This window comes from Dendropsophus ebraccatus, chromosome 6 (assembly GCF_027789765.1).
Source record: "Dendropsophus ebraccatus isolate aDenEbr1 chromosome 6, aDenEbr1.pat, whole genome shotgun sequence".
Classification (NCBI taxonomy): domain Eukaryota; kingdom Metazoa; phylum Chordata; class Amphibia; order Anura; family Hylidae; genus Dendropsophus; species Dendropsophus ebraccatus.
In genome coordinates, this window is record NC_091459.1 from 115,806,080 (window position 1) to 115,824,781 (window position 18,702).

An 18,702-nucleotide genomic window follows, 5' to 3' on the forward strand; every position below is an offset into this window, starting at 1 on the left:
TGTCAGATAACTAAAAATACATAGATACATTAAAAGAAGTCTGTATGTGCAAAGACATTAAATTATGTATCAATCAAAAAATAAAATGAAATCTGATAATCAGATAACTACAACCTGTCTGCATTTCCACTCTCTTATCCCATTCAAAGAGTTATCTTGAAATGGAAAGAAAAACTTTGAAAACAGTGCCACCCCTGCCTTCAGGATGTATGTGGAGTTACAACTCGGCTCTGTTTACTCTGTTAATGGGACTGAGTAATACCACACACAACTAATCAATCACAAGAAGGAAGCAAAAATTATTATGTTAATTTGTTTTCCCTGAGACCCATTGGCATCACAACGTATGGGGTAAAATCGCCCCTGCGAGCCCCTGGGACGAAGGAATATTTTAATGAACATAATTAGATAAGATTTTAATCCCCTCCTACGGAAGTATAAATAGGCCCCGCCTTCCCACATCATCAGTCAAATAACAAGATCTAACAACAAGGGAGGGAGCCTTGTGATGCCAATGGGTCTCAGGGAAAACAAATTAACATAATAATTTTTGCTTCCCTATCGTCCCATTGGCATCACAACGTATGGGGAACTAGCAAGATATCCCCAGGGTGGGTTACTCCAGAACAGCGGCATTGAGCACAGATCTGGCGAAGGCTGTTCTGGCTTCAAACTTGGCACTCAAACGATAATGCCTGACGAATGTAGATAGAGACGACCAGGAGGCAGCCTGGCAAATACTCTCCAAGGGTACGGATGATCTTTCAGCCCAGCTGTGCCCCTGTGAATTCTGGAGGGGTCTTGTCTGCCGACGAATAGCATAATCCAATTGCATCGCAAATCCAGCGAGATATGGAGGGCTTGGAAGCCTTTTTCCCTTTATTCTTACTAGCAAAAAGAAAAAGCAGATTTTCATCTTTACGAAAATCTGCAACTCTGGACAAATAGATTCTAATTGTCCTAGAGACATCCAAAAGAGAGAGATTCACATCATCTTGGGATTGACTTGCAGGATAAAACACAGGAAGTACCACCGGTTCATTTATATTTGCAAATGAAGGTACCTTAGGTAGGAAGCCTGGGAGGAATCTGAGGATTACTTTGTCTTCTGCAAATGATACATAGGGAGGAGCTGAGCCAAGGGCCTGAAGCTCCCCTACCCTCTTGGCTGAGGTTACAGCCAACAGTAGAGTGCACTTAAATGTGAGAAATTTTAGGTCTACCTCCTCCAAAGGTTCAAATGGAGGGAGGCAAAGGCATCCGAAGTAAAAAAAGACTGATGATGTGGGGAGGCGGGGCCTATTTATACTTCCGTAGGAGGGGATTAAAATCTTATCTAATTATGTTCATTAAAATATTCCTTCGTCGCAGGGGCGATTTTACCCCATACGTTGTGATGCCAATGGGACGATAGGGAAGCTGTTTTTTCATTCTGACTAACCCCTTTAAGGATAGGAAACAGCTGCATTCCCACAGGTTGAAAAAAATAGTGGCCAGCAGGGAACTAGAATTATCTAATAATAAGGAACAAATATCTCTATATTGTTACTGTACAAAGCCCATTAAACCAAGGCTATTACTACGATACAATGGAAAGATCCATCATGACCACATGATTACTGAATACTATCCTAATACTGCTACTAAATAAAACTGACAATATACAGACCAATACAATCCCTATATAGTAGTATACCAGCTCCACACAGCCCTGGAGATTGTAATACAGTTACAGTTCTTTGTTGTAAAGAAGAACTATCTAGACCAGGGGTGTCAAACTCAAATACACAGTGGGCCATAATTAAAAAATTGAAGAAAGTCGCGGGCCAACCTTAATATTTAATGAAGATTGCATGCAGCGTTCCTGGCACTGTCAGAGCAGCGTTCCTGGCACTGCCTATCCTAAAGTAATTGTCCCCACATGGTAGTTACCCATTATATCCCTCAAGCAGTACGTAATCCCATAATTGTGCTCCATGTAGTAGCCCCCCCCCCCCCATAGTGCCCCACATACTAGCCAGGCCTACTATTAGAGCCCCACATAGTAGCCAGTCCTTCCAATAGTGTCTTATATAGAAAGCCAGCACTCCCAATAGTGTCTTATATAGAAGCCAGCACTCCCCAATAGTCTCTTATATAGAAGGCAGCCCTCCCCAATAGTCTCTTATATAGAAGCCAGCCCTACCTAATAGTGTCTTATATAGAAGCCAGTCCCTAAAATGATCTCTTATACAAAACCACCCCTCCCCCGTAGTTTTATATAATAGCCAGCTCTCCCTAATAGTCTTAAAAGAAGCCAGATCTCCCAATAGTCTCTTATGTAGAAGCCAGTCCCTAAAATAATCTCTTATATAGTAGTCCAGTCCAAGCGGCTGTCCGGACCACCCATATTATAATCTGCTGCAACGTCAGGCGGGCCAGATTTAACACAGCAATGGAAAAGCTCAGTGGGCCAAAAATAATGGCACTGCGGGCCAGATTTGGCATGACTGATCTAGACGCAAGTGCTCTGACTCCCTAGAAAATTATGAGATTTTTAACAGTGAATCGGATCTCATAGAAAGTGTAATCCATCACAGATGCTTCCGCTTTGCTTTTGTAGAGTTGTATTGTTGTGTCGATCATCTTGGCTAAAGATGACCATGAACAGTATCAGTCATGTGATGGACCCACAAATACATGATTACTACAGATCAAAGAAGTCTAGTGCCATATTGTGACAATTGGAAGAATAAGGAGCATTTTTTGTTGTATTACTTTAATAATAAAATCTAAAATCTAAAATAGTGTTAGGTGTGATAACAATTTACCATCCATCCCCATAAGAAACATTCTATAAAATAGACTGTCATTCCCAATAACCACCGCTAGATGTCGCTGTTGTGCCTGAAGATCCCTCAAGGAAGAAGCCGCTGCCGCCCTGTCTACCGTCCTGGAGGAGGCGTGGCCTGCGTGGATCCCTGGCCTTGTGACACATTACGCCCCTCCTCCCCCGAAGCCGGGACCGACACCTGTGCGCGGTGCTGAGAGGGTTTGTATTGCGCTCTATGAGCCTAGTGTGCAGATTATGCGGTGACGGCTCCTATCGCTGCTGTATAGGAAGTTGTGTGTGTCGGGGGGACCGGGTCCTTGTAGTATATGACACATGTATCCTGACTGCTGAGCTGCATGGGCGGAGGAGGAAGACTAAGCGCCCCCTCCGGTCACCCGGCCACTGTCTCCACTACTCACCTCAAGTTTGGCGTTAACTAGTTTGTTTCCTGTTTATTTAGTCTTCAGAAGTTTTGAAACTACAACTCCCAGCAGGCCTTTCGTGTAACACGACGGTTGGGCATTCTGGGAGTTGTAGTTTTGAAGCAGGCCAGACATTACCCATGGCTGCTATATTGCACTATTGTAATTACATAACTGGGAGCCCCCCAATGTCCCACAAGTTTTAGGACCCCTACACATTAGTCTGTAGGGGCTTTACTTTAGGACCCCCCCTCATTCCACATCCATAGGCATTATTATGAACAATTGTCCATCAGGTGTTAGTGGTTTGCAACATTAGAATCTCCCATCACTAAAACTAATGGTGCGTTTATACAGATTTATTTGACACATTTTTGAAGCCAAAGCCAGAAATGCATTTGAGAAGAGGAGAAATCTCAGTCTTTCCTTTCTGACCTGTTCCCTGTTTATAGTCAGTTTCTGGCTTTGGCTTAAAAAATCTGTCAGATAAATCTCTCTGTGTAAACGCACCATTAGGGGCTTATATAAACCCCAATAGTATTATCCCTCCCCCACCAAACTTTACAGGCAGGCAGGTAACGTTCTCCTGGCAGTTACTCCACCCAGACTCATCCATCAGATGCCAGATAGAGAAGTGTGATCCATCATTCCACAGAACATGTCTCCTCTGCTTCAGGGTCCAGTGGCGGCGGCTTTACACCACACCATCCTACACCTGGCATTGTGCTTGGTGTTGTAAGGCATGCATGCAGCTGCTCAGTCATAGAAACCCAAACTCATGGCGGGGTTGTGGTTAGTGCTGATCGTGATGCCAGATGAGGTTAGGTCTGTAGTTATTTAGTCAACAGAGGGTTGGTGACATGTATATACTATGTAGGAGATTGATGGCGCTGCCTTTTAATAAGACTCTTTGTTGTCCATAGCGACCAATCATGGCTCAGCTTTCATTTTCCCAGAGCAATGTGAGAAATGACAGATGAGCTGTGATTGGTTGCTACAGACTCTTACAATAAGCGCCATAGATCTCCCTTTGTGTAAACACTTCCACTTCTCTACAATGCCCCCTACCACTGATGGATCAGGATATGAGTTGTGGCAGCTCCTATTAGAGTACACTGTGGGATCAGGGACTGCACTGCTAGGGGCTGGGTGTTAGACTCCTGTGGCATTGGGAACAACTGAGACTGCAGAACTCAATGGCCAAGACCAGGCCGAGACTAATATAGTACAGATCTTATGCGGCTAATGTACGTTTCTTCTCCTACATCCTTGCGTCTTGCAGATTTCCCCTGTGAACGTCGAGATGCTTTCTTGGCCTCGGATCATCCTCTTCGGAGATTCAATCACTCAGGTACGGAGATTTTCCGCATGCTTGCCTCTGCAGTCTGTGTAAGTGCTGAGACGTCACCTCAGCGTATAGTCGGCCGGAGAGGGTGATTTATCATCATTACCGCTCTGCACCGTCACCATATCACTGCTGACACATTGCCAGCGTGTTATCGGGACTCTGACCTCTCGGCTCCCACAATGCACTGCTCTCTAACAATGGAAATCTACGTGAATCCTATATTCTGCCTCCTGCCTGAATGCAGAACCGAGAACCCTCTTCTATGTGTCCTAAAAGGGTATATGGGCGTTCTAGGGGGGTCCCCAGAATCCCTGTATCTTATGGACTTATCCCTTCTTTGTTTTGGATGATCAGGTAATGTTTGACGGACATGGATAAGCTTAAAGTGTATAAGTTGTTTCCAAAGACATGGGTTTGTTAGATTAACCCTTCAAGGTTGTGACATGGCTAACACCGCTGTTATTGAGACTCTATTCATGGTGCACAGCTATATCTCATTCTCTCCATTTCAGGGGAAAGGACCAGAGCTGGGCTGTGCATCAGCAGTACACACACAGACACTTCCTCCCTTATATATCTGGCCAATCGCAGCATAGAATCTACTGCTATGCCACGACATAGTACCATTTAAAGTTCATAGAATACACAGTGCTATAGATGACATAGTGGGGGAAGGGGTTACTGATGCAAATGGTTACTGGGTTTGTAAATGCAAGAACCTAGAGAAAGAGGGTAGGTTACATTGCATCACTGTGGACATGCATCAATAGATACACAGGTTTACACAAATGACAGCTGACTTGAGCTTTATGGGTGGTCAGAGATAAGAAGTTTTTCTGTGGTTAGGAGTCCTTTTTGGTAAATAAAGTGATTTATGTTAGAAGTGACATTGGCTTCCACATGGAGGGAACGACCTTGATCATAAACCGTCCGCCACTGGAGATCTCAGAATCTGGACATACCATACCATAATGGCTATATTTTTTTAAATAAAATTTTATTAAAGAGAAGTCCAGCCATTTTTAACATCTGCCAGCCGGAAGGGGGGAACTTACCTCTCCCCGTGCCTATGGTGAGTGGCAGGACCGGCCTTGGGATCCCTGTTGGGCTCCAGGATCTCTGGCGCTGAAACGTCACTTCCTTTCTGGATGCCGCTCTAGTCACTGATTGGCTGAGCGGCCAGCCCATCAGCTAGGACAGGCATTTTCTGTGACATCATCTTAACTGGGGGAAAGTGCCTTCCCGCAGGGTCCCGAGGCCGGTCCAGACTTTCACTGCCGACACGGGGAGAGGTAAGTTCCTACTCCTGATCAAATTCCCCCCTGACAGCTGCCGGATTTTAGAAATGGATGGACTTCTCCTTTAAATACTAATGTTATAAATAGGTTGTGCATTTACTCTGCAGATTGCGCCCTCAGGTGATTTTAATGCATTGAATACATGCACACACTCCAGCACAGTCCTTGTGTATCCCCAGCCTTGTACAATGTGTGGGTGCTCTAAATGGTTAACAACTCAGCACTGATCCCAATCGGGTTTTTTTTTGTTCTTTTTTCCTAGTTTGCCTTTGAAACAAATGGCTGGGGAGCGACACTGGCCAATAAGCTGGTGCGGTGAGTATTGCTCCGTTTACGCAGAATAGAAATAGGGGAGAATTTCTTTTGCCGGCACACCATAAAGCTGGTTCAGCAGTCTCTTCCTCCACTGCAGCATTCATTATATTGATTAATTGTGCGTCTCTTAAGCTCCCCACATCTTTTGCTCACAATTCAATATGTTCTAAAACAGTGATCTCCAACTGTTGCAAAACTACAACTCTCTGCCAGGGCATGCTGGGGATTATAGTTTTACAACAGGTTGGGATCACTTTTTTTTTTTTTTTTAAATAAGACTTTATTCAAGTTTCTAGGTAATACAAAAAAGAAAAACCTGTAAGAAATCAGGCCACAATACTGTTCGGTTAGGAGAGAAGAGACAGGTATACATATCAGTAGTGAATTATGCAATTTGTACAGCAAGAGCTCAAACATGGAAGAAAGGTCCATCATTGTCCAATCACCTCCTATCTGCAGGGTGTCAGCCCTGTAAATATACATGTATGCCTATCACGGTGGCCTTAACAACACACTTAATCAACAATTCTAAAAGAACAAGAAAACATGTACAAGAATAAATTGTCTTTGGGATCACTTTTGCAAATAGTGGCATAAAGAGCTCCAGAAACATGCTGATCCAATATATAATGTAGCTTCTCTCTTCCTGTAGAAAATGTGATGTCCTCAACCGCGGCCTGTCTGGGTACAACACCAGATGGGCGAAACACATCCTGCCGAAACTCATCCCTGATAGCTGCCATGCCAAAAACATCGCCGCCGTTACTATTTTCTTTGGCGCTAATGACGACTCCATAAAAGGTAGACGTGCTTTGTGGTAAATCATAATTATAAGGGGTCTCTACTAGAGACGAGCAAAACTCAAGTCTGATCGTTCAGCATTTAAATATTGGTGTCTGTTGGACGCAGCCCCAAGGGCGTCCTGGAAAACATGAAGTCATAGGACATAGGCTGTATCCATGTTTTCCAGGACTCCCTAGAACTGCATGCAATGTTTTCAGCCACGTGTATTCAAATGCCGAATGATCAGTCTCATTTGCCGATGATTGCGCTTATCTCTACCAGTACAGGCCTTGTCTGTGTGATGGGACATATGGAAGTACTCCGCATAGGACCAACCTTTGGGTGACTCAACAGCCACCAGATAATTCTCTGGTTGTGGGCATTCCCACCAACAATGGGAGCCCCCACAATAGGTTCACTAACAGGGAGGTGAAAATTGGGATGTCCACATAGCATACCATCAGTATATATACTCAACTTAATATGTTTATCAGCTTTATACGCTTGCAGGCTGCCCTCTTCAGTTATTTCAATTGGGGGTAATTTACTTCCTCCCTGACTACAACTCCCATCATGTCTGGTCAGATAACATTTTGGCTGTCTAGGCATGATGGGAATTGTAGTTTATTTATCTTGGATATTCTTCATCTATTCTGTACCATTCTTCAATCACTGTATCGGACATTTCTGCAGATTCTGCCAGTAAGGCATCCTGCAGAAGTAATGAGGACGCCCCTTGCTGGGCTCGAAGCTCAGCGCTGTTACAGGATTTACGCCCAATTACTGTTCATTTTCAGAGATGAACAAACTTAAAGTACAGTCGGGTTTGTCTGAACCTGAACTCTGCAGTTGATTACCGGTGGCTGAAGAAGTTGGATGCAGCCCTAGGGAGTCTGGGAAAACATGGATATAGTCATATGCCATAGGCTGCCTCAATGTTTTCCCGGACTCCCTGGGGCTGCATCCAACTTCTTCAGCCACCGGTAATCAACTGCAGAGTTCAGGTTCAGATGAACTGTCACTGAGGTTCGCTCATCTATTAAGTTTCTTTTTTTACATAGAGGAGAACCCTCAGCAGCACGTCCCTCTGGAGGAATACACTGAGAACCTGAGAAGCATGATCCAGTATCTGAAGAGCGTCAGTATCAGTCAGGATAAAATCATCTTGATCACGCCGCCTCCACTTCATGAACCGTCCTGGGAACAGCAATGCTTCACCAAGGGTAATAGCATCTGGATAACCCTACCGAGCACAGTATACATCTTCCATTACTGATTTATAACCCAGCAGGGTGAGGGGAAGCGCACATTATTGCTGCCAAGCTGCTTCCTCTGTCTCTGACTGCGCTGAATATCTTATCAGGCAAAAAAAAGTCACTGAAATTTCAAGGTTCCTAACTTTTCAGGCAGCTGCGAGGTTGCTTGCAACTTTCATAGGAACTACTAGTAGTTGCATCAGTTGCTGTGTAGTTCTAGGCTGAATAATATCACCAGTCCGGCTCAGGATACCCACAAGGATAATAACCCAATGGCTGCTTTATTCTTTGTTAATGTAGATACAGATAGTAATACTAGACAGTGCTCATAGATACATCATTACTCACAGTAATAGCTGCATTTTCTCATTCTGAAGGACAAAAGCTGAATCGTCTGAATTCTGCAGCTGGGGCATACGCCAAGGCCTGTGCTCAGGTGGGCACTGAGAGCGGGGCAGAAGTTGTGGATCTGTGGACTCTAATGCAGGAAGGTGGCTCGGTAAGAGGAATTGTGATATTAGACTTAGTGTGGACTATCTAATGTGTACAGGGACCTCCCCTCTCCCTATTCAGAGCACATGCATACTTAGCCAAGCTGAGCATACATGTGATGGGGGGGGGGGTTGAAGGGAATACCTGTCAGCCAAATGTGCAATATGTATTCTCTGAACTCTTTATGAATACTCACTAAATTAAAAAGGTTTCTTAAACATAACAAAAAATGTACAGTGTCCCTAACTTTATCTAAATCCTAACTTTTTCGCATGATACATGATTTAATACCACTTGGCTATAGGTAGAGATGATCGAACAGCGCTGATGTTCAGGTTCGTTCGAAACCATCGGCATTTGACTCCCACTGCCTTCCCATTCCATGGGGAAGGTGGAGACAGCCCGAGTACCACCTGGAAAACAGGGATACAGACTATTACCTAGGCTGTATCCCAGAATTCCAAGCGGTAGTGAAATGCCAATGGTTCGAGTTCGAACGAACCTGAACATCAGCACTGTTTGATCATCTCTACCTATAGGGAGAGGTTCATGCAGAGTATATCCATCCTGGATTTGGTGATATTCCACAATGCTATACCCATATGATCTGTTATACTAGTCATCATACAGTGTTCTGTTTTCCAGGAGTGCACTGTGTATCTATCAGACGGGCTGCATTTATCGGATGAAGGCAACCAGTTCCTGGAGTCCAAGCTGTGGCCCATCCTGGAGAAGAAGTTGGAGGCCCTGCCTTTTATCTTGCCTTATTGGAACGACGTGGACAATAATAACCCAGAATCCTCTCTTTTTCAATGTACCGCTGAAAAGAAGGATCAATGATCCCCTTTACCAAACCAGGTTATAAACTAAGGATACAGGGCTGCCCATGTTGTGGACAGGATTACCCACCATGGTCACAGCATAACCAGTCCACAGGGACAATATGGCTCCATGATCATGTAGCTCATTATATACAGTTTGCAGTAGCCTGGAAATCATAGTATATTATAGTTCTCTGCTGTTCTAATGTTGATTTGGGGAGATATAAACTCCTCTTTGTCCGTGCCGCACCCTGGGCACGGCCGTCAATGGTTTACGTTAACATTCTTCTCTAGATCACTCAGGTTACATTACTGCTCTGCTGTATGTGGGGCAGCGGACAATTCTTATTGCACTATAGTGAATGAATGGCTGAGACTCGGAGGAAGTGACCAATAAATCGGGAATCTTATGTTTCAAAGTTCTGTGTCATTTTATTAATAACTTAAATGGAATCTGTCAGCTCTGAGCTGCAGGCACGGGCAGATAGAACATAGTCTCTTAGCTGATGGCTGTTTGCAAAGTTATAAGATCATCATCTTATATGCTGAAGATTTGTAGAGGCCGGGCTGAGCTGCTGCATGCACTTTCACCTTTGAACAAGGGGTGCAGTTTACCTGAATGGTAAAAAGCAGCAGAAGCAGCAAAAATTGCACAAGCATAGTCACCTGGTACTGACCAGACGTAGGCCTGCACCTATAAGTGTGGCTTTTTAAAAAGTCACAAATAATAGATTGGGCGCTAATCCTGGATTATGCTAACTTTTTGGTGAATACTCGAAACAGGCAGATTTTGGTTTTTTTTTTTTAAAGGCAAAAAAAAAATAAAAATCTAAAAATATTCGCCTATGGAATACTGAACTTAGACCAAAAATGGGTTATTCTGCCCAGTTCGTACATGTTTTGTGAATTGTTCCTTTAAATTGTTGGAAAAACAAGGTAAATTAGTTTTTCATTTTTATTTGTGTCAAAAAAAAAAAATTCAACATTAGTCATAAAAACAAACACATATTGTTTAATAGCTAGGAAATATACATCTTGTCAAAATACTTAAAGGGAAAAGCCTGGTTACAAGTCAGCCCAATGTCACAGTGTCATTTCCTGGATATAGGAGTAATAAGTATACACTGCACTGTACAGATTGTCATCACTCACATCAGCCTGTTTCTACAGTGTCAGACACACACTAGGGACAATTTCATAGAAAGGCAGCCTATCGGTATGGAGTTTGGAGTCATCCGGCACACCAGGACATACAGACTCCGTGAAGATGTTCTGGGTTAGATTAGCACCCAGGATCGCAGCACTGCAGGTCATCTGTCTACCATTAGCTGCTGGTTCTGAAGACACAAGAAGTAACTTGTGGTTACAGTGCATGACACGCAAAATGGGGAATTAAAAAATTAAAAATATATACATTTTTTCTAATGCATTTTTATTCTTTACTCTATTAAAGTTATTGGAGAACTATAAAAATCTGTGCATTTCAACTGTATCAGAGTTGTGTAAATTGTGAATACAAGGTGAGGTTAGTTTTACATAATCCTAATACACAGACATTTTGCCACCTTACAGTTGTCCTGGCTCAACTGTGGTTCTGAGTCATTGGACCCGTCTTTAGGCCAAGACTCTAAAATATGTGCAGAAAAATCACCACATTATGTCCCTGTTACTCATCTTAAAGGGGTAGTCCAATGGCATACTGCCCCTTTAAGTGAAAGCTGTTTGGCACAGATCCAACACAAACAGCTGACTTTCCGAGAGGACATTGCCGTTTGCCTGCTTGTAGTATTACAGTGGCCGAAACTATTGGCCAATAATTGGTTCAATCTGGTTGCCTGGATGGATACAGTCCTAGACAAGAGACTGTCAGCCTGTTGCCCAGAAAAGTCCAGCACACAAAACGTGACACTCATTCCTGTAGACTTAACTAATTCACACCCGATCTGTAAGTTTTGGATTCATATATAGCTGATTTTTTCACATCTGGTGGCCGCTCTCCTGTCTGCAGGGTATCCATCTTTATGGTGCCATTATGAAGGAAACAAGTTTTATAAATGTTTTTTTCTTTGGTCAGTGATTATATAGTTAAAAAATAAAAAAAAGGGCAAGGCAAATGCATCATAAAGCTATGTTCACCCATTGTATTAACAACGGCCCTTATTTGGCACTCAATGGCCGTTGTTTTAAAGTGTACCTGTTGTTATAAAAAAAAACTTTTGAAATGTCAAAGAGGCATGGCAAAAGTTTTGATTTGTCCGGGTCTGAATGTTCAGACCCCTACCGATCGGAAGATGGAGCGGGAAGAGGACCAAAGCTGCAGCGCATCCACTCTCCGCTCTGAAATAATAATAATAATAAAAAAAAAAGATTCTAACTTATAATGGGCTCCTATGGAGCCCAACTCTTTTTTTTTTTTTTTTTTTTAACTCAGTGTGGGTAGCAGACGTGCTGCAGTCCTCTCCCCACTATCTCCCGATCCGTATGTGTCGGAGCACCAGGACCGATCAAAATTTATAAAAGTTTTTTTATATTGACAGGTCCATGAAAATTGCTTTGAAATCTATGGACAACAGCCAGAAATAATTGTCTCTACAGATTTTCCTTCCTCTCTTAGATCTAGCACATGACGCTGTAATAGAAGTCAGATCACAGTGAAGTTGGCTTATATCGCCTTGGGTAATATTTAGTATTGAACCAATAATGAATCTATAACCATGATACAAATCATAACTGAAGCCTGATCCCTGCCATGTACATCTATGGATATCAGCTCAGTGTGTGGGTGCAGACGCCCGATCCAGAGGAATATGTATTGTGGGGTTATATCAGGGATTGGGAACCTTCAGCAAAACTATAATTCCCATCCTGCCTGGACAGACAAAGCTTTTCTTCTGCTACTATAATGTCAGTATGGAAGAGTGTATACACACAACAAATCAGCAAATATAATCCCTGTACAGTGCAGTTCTGTAGTCATTGACATCTTACATGCCAAGCCACAGCACCACTGCAGTTTTTGGTGGTCATATTCCAAATCTGTATAAAACACAGATCATTACTGTAGTCTCCCTGCAGAGGGCGCAGCTGTGCAGGGAAAAACAGGGGGCTTAGCACTAAACCAGCACGGCAATCCCTTTTCTCGTATCCTAGTGGTGTGCCATCACTATATGAGATGGGATTTCACTTTTAGGCTTTGTTCACATTTTATAAAAAGAAGATTCGTTGTTTTCAATTAAAACAATGGCCTTTCTTTTGATAGTGAAATGTGTTGCAATGAAGTTAATGCAAACAGCGGCCGTTGTTCACACAATGTATTAAACAACGGCCATTCTTTGCCACGGCCATGGAAAAAATTGACATGACAATTATTTCCGGCCGTTGTGCATTGATTTCAATGCAACAACATAGTAACATAGTTAATAAGGTTGAAAGAAGACAAGAGTCCATCAGGTTCAACCTAGGGAAACCCTACTGTGTTAATCCAGGGGAGGGCAAAAACCCTCATGAGGCAGATGACAATTGCCCCATCACAGGGAGAAAGTTCCTTCCCGACTCCAATGGCCATTGTCCATACCTTGTGTGAACATAGCCTTAATAATGCAATTCCTTTGACAGAGAACTACAGAGTCCTTCCCATTACAATGAAAAAATGTCTTGATTCTTATTTTCCTAACGCCAAACCTTTGGTGCCGTAAAGTCAGAAAAATACATACAAAAAAAGTTTTAAAAAAGTAGCATTCTCTGCAAGGACTGGATGGTAAGATGACCAAAGACTGCAAATCTGCCACCCTTTGTGGTCTTAAAAAGGGGGTATTCAGGCTTAGGGAAAGTGGGTGCTTTTTTTTTTTTACAGCACCACTCCTGACCTCAGGTTGGGTGTGGTATTGCAGCTCAGTTCCACTGAAGTAAATGGAGATGAACACCACACATAACCTGAGGACAGGGGTGGTGTGGGATGGTATACAAGAAGGTAGATGTGTGTTTTCTTCCTAATCCTGGATAACCCCTTTAATTTTAAGAATGAAAAAACCCTAATATGTTACAATCATGTCAGTACAAAACCAGTGTAAAGCTGTTTTAATCATAAATAGGATGGTGGAAAGGCTTCCCTTTAGGAATACGTGTTAGGGCGTACAAAACAACACTTGGCAGAAAATATTAAATATATACAACATCTGGCAACCTCAGAAAACAGTACACAAATTCAGGGATTTCTGGATATCTAAATGATTGTCACGGCCGACCCCCTCTCCCCCCCCCCCTGGGGGGGTATCAGCACTCAGTCTCCTTGCTGTCTATTCTCCCTTGGCGCTGGAGTTTAAATGAAGAGGCCTTCTCGCTCCTGATGACCGGATGGTCGGTAAGGTCCTCGAAAGACTTGGCAGGAGAACCACTGTTGGGGAAGGGATCGTCATCAAACTGGTCTTCAAGGTGCGAGTCTGTGCTGGGGTCTTCCTGGATAGTGTCCATCCTCTGATGGTCAGCCTTGGCAGAACTCGGGGCAACTGGCACTTGCTGCAAGGGCTGGAAGCGGTTGTTGGGTTGGGAGGATGGGAAAGGTTTGACAATCCGTACCGGGGCAGAGTCCATACTGCTCAACATCTCCACATTCTGCCAGAAAGAGACAAAATGTAACATTTAAATAAAAAAATCATATTGCATGTGTCTATGAATGTAAAACAACCAGATGCAACAGGAGCCCTCCCCCATACCACTTGTTCCAGGACCCTCGAAGGTCCTTAAAAAGAACCTGTCCAGGATGTCAGGCTGAGCTGCAGCATGCACATCTTTCTCCCCTGCACAACTAATGCATAAGTCTCAGTACCGTGGGAGGGAGGAGGGATGCATGCTGCAGCTTCGGCCCTCTATGGCACTTAAAGGGAACCTGTCACCAAGACAATGCTATCTAAGCTATGGCCATCATGTTATATATTAATCTGATCAGTTCTTCCTGCTCTATATCTTTGTGGGAAAAGATTCAGTATAACTTATAACATATTAATTGATCATTCAGTGTAAGGAGTCCAGTGGGCAGCGGCACTCAATGGACTGGACTCTTTAACATGGAAACATCACAGATTTTAATCAATAAATTACAAGTTATAATGAATCTTTTCCCATAATCCCGTATATAAATCTGCTCAGCTCCTTTTGCTCTATAACATGATGCCAATAGCTTAGATAGCATTTTCAGGCTGACAAATTCCCTTTAAGATTAAAAGAAAAAACACGATTTTACAACTTTATGAACAGCTGTTATCTGCTCATGTCGGCAGCTCTGGGCAGGAGACCATTCATGTATCCTGGATAGGGCCGTGACAACCGCTCATTCATTAGCATGAAGACAGATGTGTTGTCACTATAGTATATTCTAGGGACTAAGCTTCATGTATCTATGTCATCTTTCCCTAACAAGTATCCACTACACTATGAGAGCTATTTTTATGGTGCACAGAACCCTCTGGCACCTCCGATACTGCAGGGACAATGTTTCAGATGAAGTCTATGGAAGTCCCCATATACACTACACTGTCAAGTGACTGGAAATGACACTGATCGTCAATGTGTGACTGATGGGGCTCCGACCCCCACCAACCAGCAGAATGAAGTGAAGTGAATGGTGACCCAGCAAGCACCAGCGCCCCTACACTGTGTACAGAGGCACTGGAGGCCTGCTACAGCAGCTTGTATCAGTCATATCCTAAAGCACAGGCAGGAGACCCCCTTAATGTCAGGTCAGTCTCTCACGACAGCTTTAAGATTAGAAACTGGAAACTAGGGATGGTCCGAACCTGCTTCAGTTCGGGTTCGTACGAACACGAACTCTCGGAAATGATTGCCGCTGTCTGCCCGCTCCATGGAGAGGGTGGATACAGCGGGAGGATCGCCTGGAAAACTGGGATACAGCCATAGCCATAGGTTGTATCCAAGTTTTCCAGGCGGTCCTCCCGCTGTATCCACCCTCTGCCCGCTCCGTGCCCGAACCTCGGAAGATTTTGACCATCCCTACTGGAAACCTCATGAAGAACCTGCTTACAAGATGAACACTTACACTTGGCAAGAACAAGTTTTTGGCGTTTTCTTCATACTGCTTGTCCAGCTTCTTATCCTGGGGAGAAAGCAGACATGTATAAGTCTGTAAACCATCAGACACCTCTGAACTGGAACGTTCTAGTCCGGTGGTCCCCAACGTGTAAACTACAACTCCCATGAGCAGCCGGAGCGCTACAGGGAGGGGAGCAGTCATCTAGAGCAATACAAGTCACATTCATTCTTATGTATACAGGAAGCTAGGAGGCCGGACACAGCCATAGGGTACACAAAGCATTTACGGGACCAGTTTGGCTTTCTTTTAATCATTTTATGGGTTATTTCTCAGTTCTGATAACGTCATACAGAAATATGCTTTACAGCAACGACTTGGAACATTTGTTGACTCCTATGGGAGTTTTCTAGGCATAATATTTAGGGTTTAGCTTATTATTAGGCTTAGTGGCCAGAGTAAAAACTGCAAGCTATAGGCATTACTCTTACATATAGATATTGATATGAAATTATCTATATGAGGGAATTCAGCAATTTTTTTTTTTTTATTTCAAATCAACTGGTGCCAGAGATTTGGAATTTACTTCTATTAAAAATCTGGTAAGTGGTGTATTCTTTATAGTCTGGAGAGCAGGAGAGGTTTTCTATGAGGATTTGTTACTGCACTGCTCTGGACAGTTCCTGACATGGACAAAGGGGGCAGCAGAGAGCACAGTGTCAGACTGGAAAGAATGCACCACTTCCTGCAGGACATACAGCAGCTGGTAAATACTGGAAGACTTGAGATTTTTTTAATAGAAGTAAATTATAAATCTCTGGCACCAGTGGATTTGAAAGAATTCTTTTTCTGAACTCCTCTTAAAAGCACATGAGGATTTGTACAGATTATCTACTCACCACACAATGAACTAGAATACTGAGAGGAATCCAGAAGAGCAAAGAAAAGACAATGACGGATCCAACAATGTTGTCCGCCAGGAACTTGCCTAAAGAAAATGATAGGGATAGGTAACTATAGTCAGTCTTTATCTTTATCACTGGGGTGATCGGCACCCTTATGAAGACTCTACCAGCAGAGCACCAATCTAACAGAAAACAGCAAATGAATTACACTGAACTGTTCTAAGCAGTAATTAAAAAATAAAGAAAGACAAATTTCATATAATAAAACTTCCATACAAGTAAAAATAAAAATGGTATATGGGTCCTAGAAGGTAATGAAAACATAAGCCAAAAATGTGTTATTGGACAGCATGATGATACATATCACTTACCCAGCATATTAATGCTAAGTTTATCAATGAAATCCCAGATCCTCTCAATCACATCTTGCACTTGTTTCTCACATTTGCCCTGATTAAAAAGCAGATGGAAAAAAAAACACATGACTCTACATTACATTTCAATTATGTATAGAGACACATCAGAATGGACACAATGGCTGTACAGTGCTGCGGACAATCACTAGGATCACATGATGTCATGTTACCAGCTTGAATGTTGAGAGATGAGAGAGAAGAACCAAAATGTAAAAGGAGGTATTCCCCTATCAGAGGGAGCTTTGGGGCATGTACACACGCTGTAAATTTGTTGCAAATGTTGATGTCTCAATTGATTGGGAAAATCTGCAAGAAACAAGCAGCAAATCCACAACACGTGAACAAACCCTTAGGGCCCATTTGGCCGATTATCGTTCGGTGAAATAGAGAGAACGATTAGCCGATGATCGTGTCATCGGCTGATCGTTCATTTAGGGCCAGACCTAAAATCATCGTTCCCCCACCGCGCATCGCTACGGTTGAATAGTGGTGCGTAACGGGCGACGGACGATTTGACAAGCAGCAGCAGCAGCAGCATACATTACCTGCAAGGCTTCTTCTCCGCGCTGTCTTCCTCCCCGGGTCCCGCACGCTCTATCTTCAGAATGGCCGGTCAGCTGACGGAGCGCTCAGCCAATCACAGGCCGGGACCGCGGCGGCCTGTGATTGGCTGAGTGTGGCCTTGTCAGCTGACCGGCCATTCTGAAGATAGAGCGCGTGAGACTCGGGGATGAAGACAGTGTGGAGAAGAAGCCTGGACAGGTAATGTATGATGCTGCAAGGACATCAGTAACTATGTCCCTGCAGCCCTCGCTCAACGATCATCGGGCCGTGGAATAGGACCAGTAAAAAGCGGTGATCTAGCAGATCGCCGCTCGTTTACATTGTTGATCGGGCCCTCCTCGGCCCGTAGAATAGGACCCTTAAAGTGAACCTGTCAGTAAAGAATATGTAAAGAAGCCCATTGCTGCATACGGCTAGTCATTAGGACTCTGGGCATACCTTTTTTTTTATCTTCATTGTATTCCAACGCTGAGATAAAGGCCTTTTTGATAATATGCAAATGAGGCTTAAAAGTCCAGGGGACGTTACCTAGCACAACAAACAGCCAGGTAAGTCCAGATCATGTCCTCTTATTCACTTGCATGGGTCTACACCATTTGACAGCGACGAGATACATGGACATGCGCTGTGCTATGGATGGTCTCATTTATATACTACAAAAAAGACTTATAACGCAGCGCTGCAGAGGATTATGGGTATAAGAAAGGTATGGCCCGAATCCTGATGACCAGTCCTCTCCAGCCATTGCCTTATTTACACCTGTTTTCCTGCTGACAAGTCTGCTTCATGGGGTTTCTGATACAAATAGGTGACCACTTACATTGCCATCACAAAAGCCCACAGTGCACGGCTTCCCTTTACGTAACAGACGGAACTGTTTATTGGCATCCATGTACGGACTGCACGTCCCATCCTCATTCCGGCAGCAGACGTTACATGAATACTCGGTTTCTGAAAGACAAGACAAATCATTCTGGTACGGCTTCTTCAAAAGAGATGTATATCCTAACAAAGGGACAGCATGCTTTCTTCCCAATAAATGTTCTGCTCGGGATCAGGAAGGTGGAAACTATGGGGGAGATTTATCAGACATGGTGTAAAGTGAAGCTGGCTCAGTTGCCCCTAGCAACCAATCAGATTCCACCTTTTATTCCTCACAGACTCTTTGGAAAATGAATGGTGAAATCTGATTGGTTACTAGGGGCAACTGAGCCAGTTTCACTTTAC

General features: G+C 43.5%; 2 protein-coding genes across 3 annotated transcripts in view; one reads left to right on the top strand and one right to left on the bottom strand.

Moving 5' to 3' along the window:
- The first annotated feature begins 2,949 nt into the window (after window positions 1-2,949).
- Window positions 2,950-9,966, top strand: IAH1 (isoamyl acetate hydrolyzing esterase 1 (putative)). The gene is made up of 7 exons (XM_069975718.1): window positions 2,950-3,031; window positions 4,517-4,585; window positions 6,143-6,195; window positions 6,848-6,996; window positions 8,040-8,201; window positions 8,612-8,733; window positions 9,372-9,966. Exons 2-7 carry the CDS (start codon window positions 4,538-4,540, stop codon window positions 9,564-9,566), a joined length of 729 nt encoding a protein of 242 aa, XP_069831819.1. The 5' UTR covers window positions 2,950-3,031; window positions 4,517-4,537; the 3' UTR covers window positions 9,567-9,966.
- A 522-nt stretch (window positions 9,967-10,488) lies between these two features.
- ADAM17 (ADAM metallopeptidase domain 17) overlaps window positions 10,489-18,702 on the bottom strand; it is a 38,749-nt gene continuing 30,535 nt past the window's right edge. For both annotated transcript variants that reach the window (XM_069975715.1, XM_069975717.1), the window contains exons 16-20: window positions 18,296-18,426; window positions 16,867-16,945; window positions 16,490-16,578; window positions 15,600-15,656; window positions 10,489-14,158 (exon numbers count right to left, since the gene is read on the bottom strand). In XM_069975715.1, the coding sequence (XP_069831816.1) occupies window positions 13,820-14,158; window positions 15,600-15,656; window positions 16,490-16,578; window positions 16,867-16,945; window positions 18,296-18,426 (695 nt within the window). In that variant the 3' untranslated portion in view covers window positions 10,489-13,819. The remainder of the gene's footprint in view (window positions 14,159-15,599; window positions 15,657-16,489; window positions 16,579-16,866; window positions 16,946-18,295; window positions 18,427-18,702) is intronic.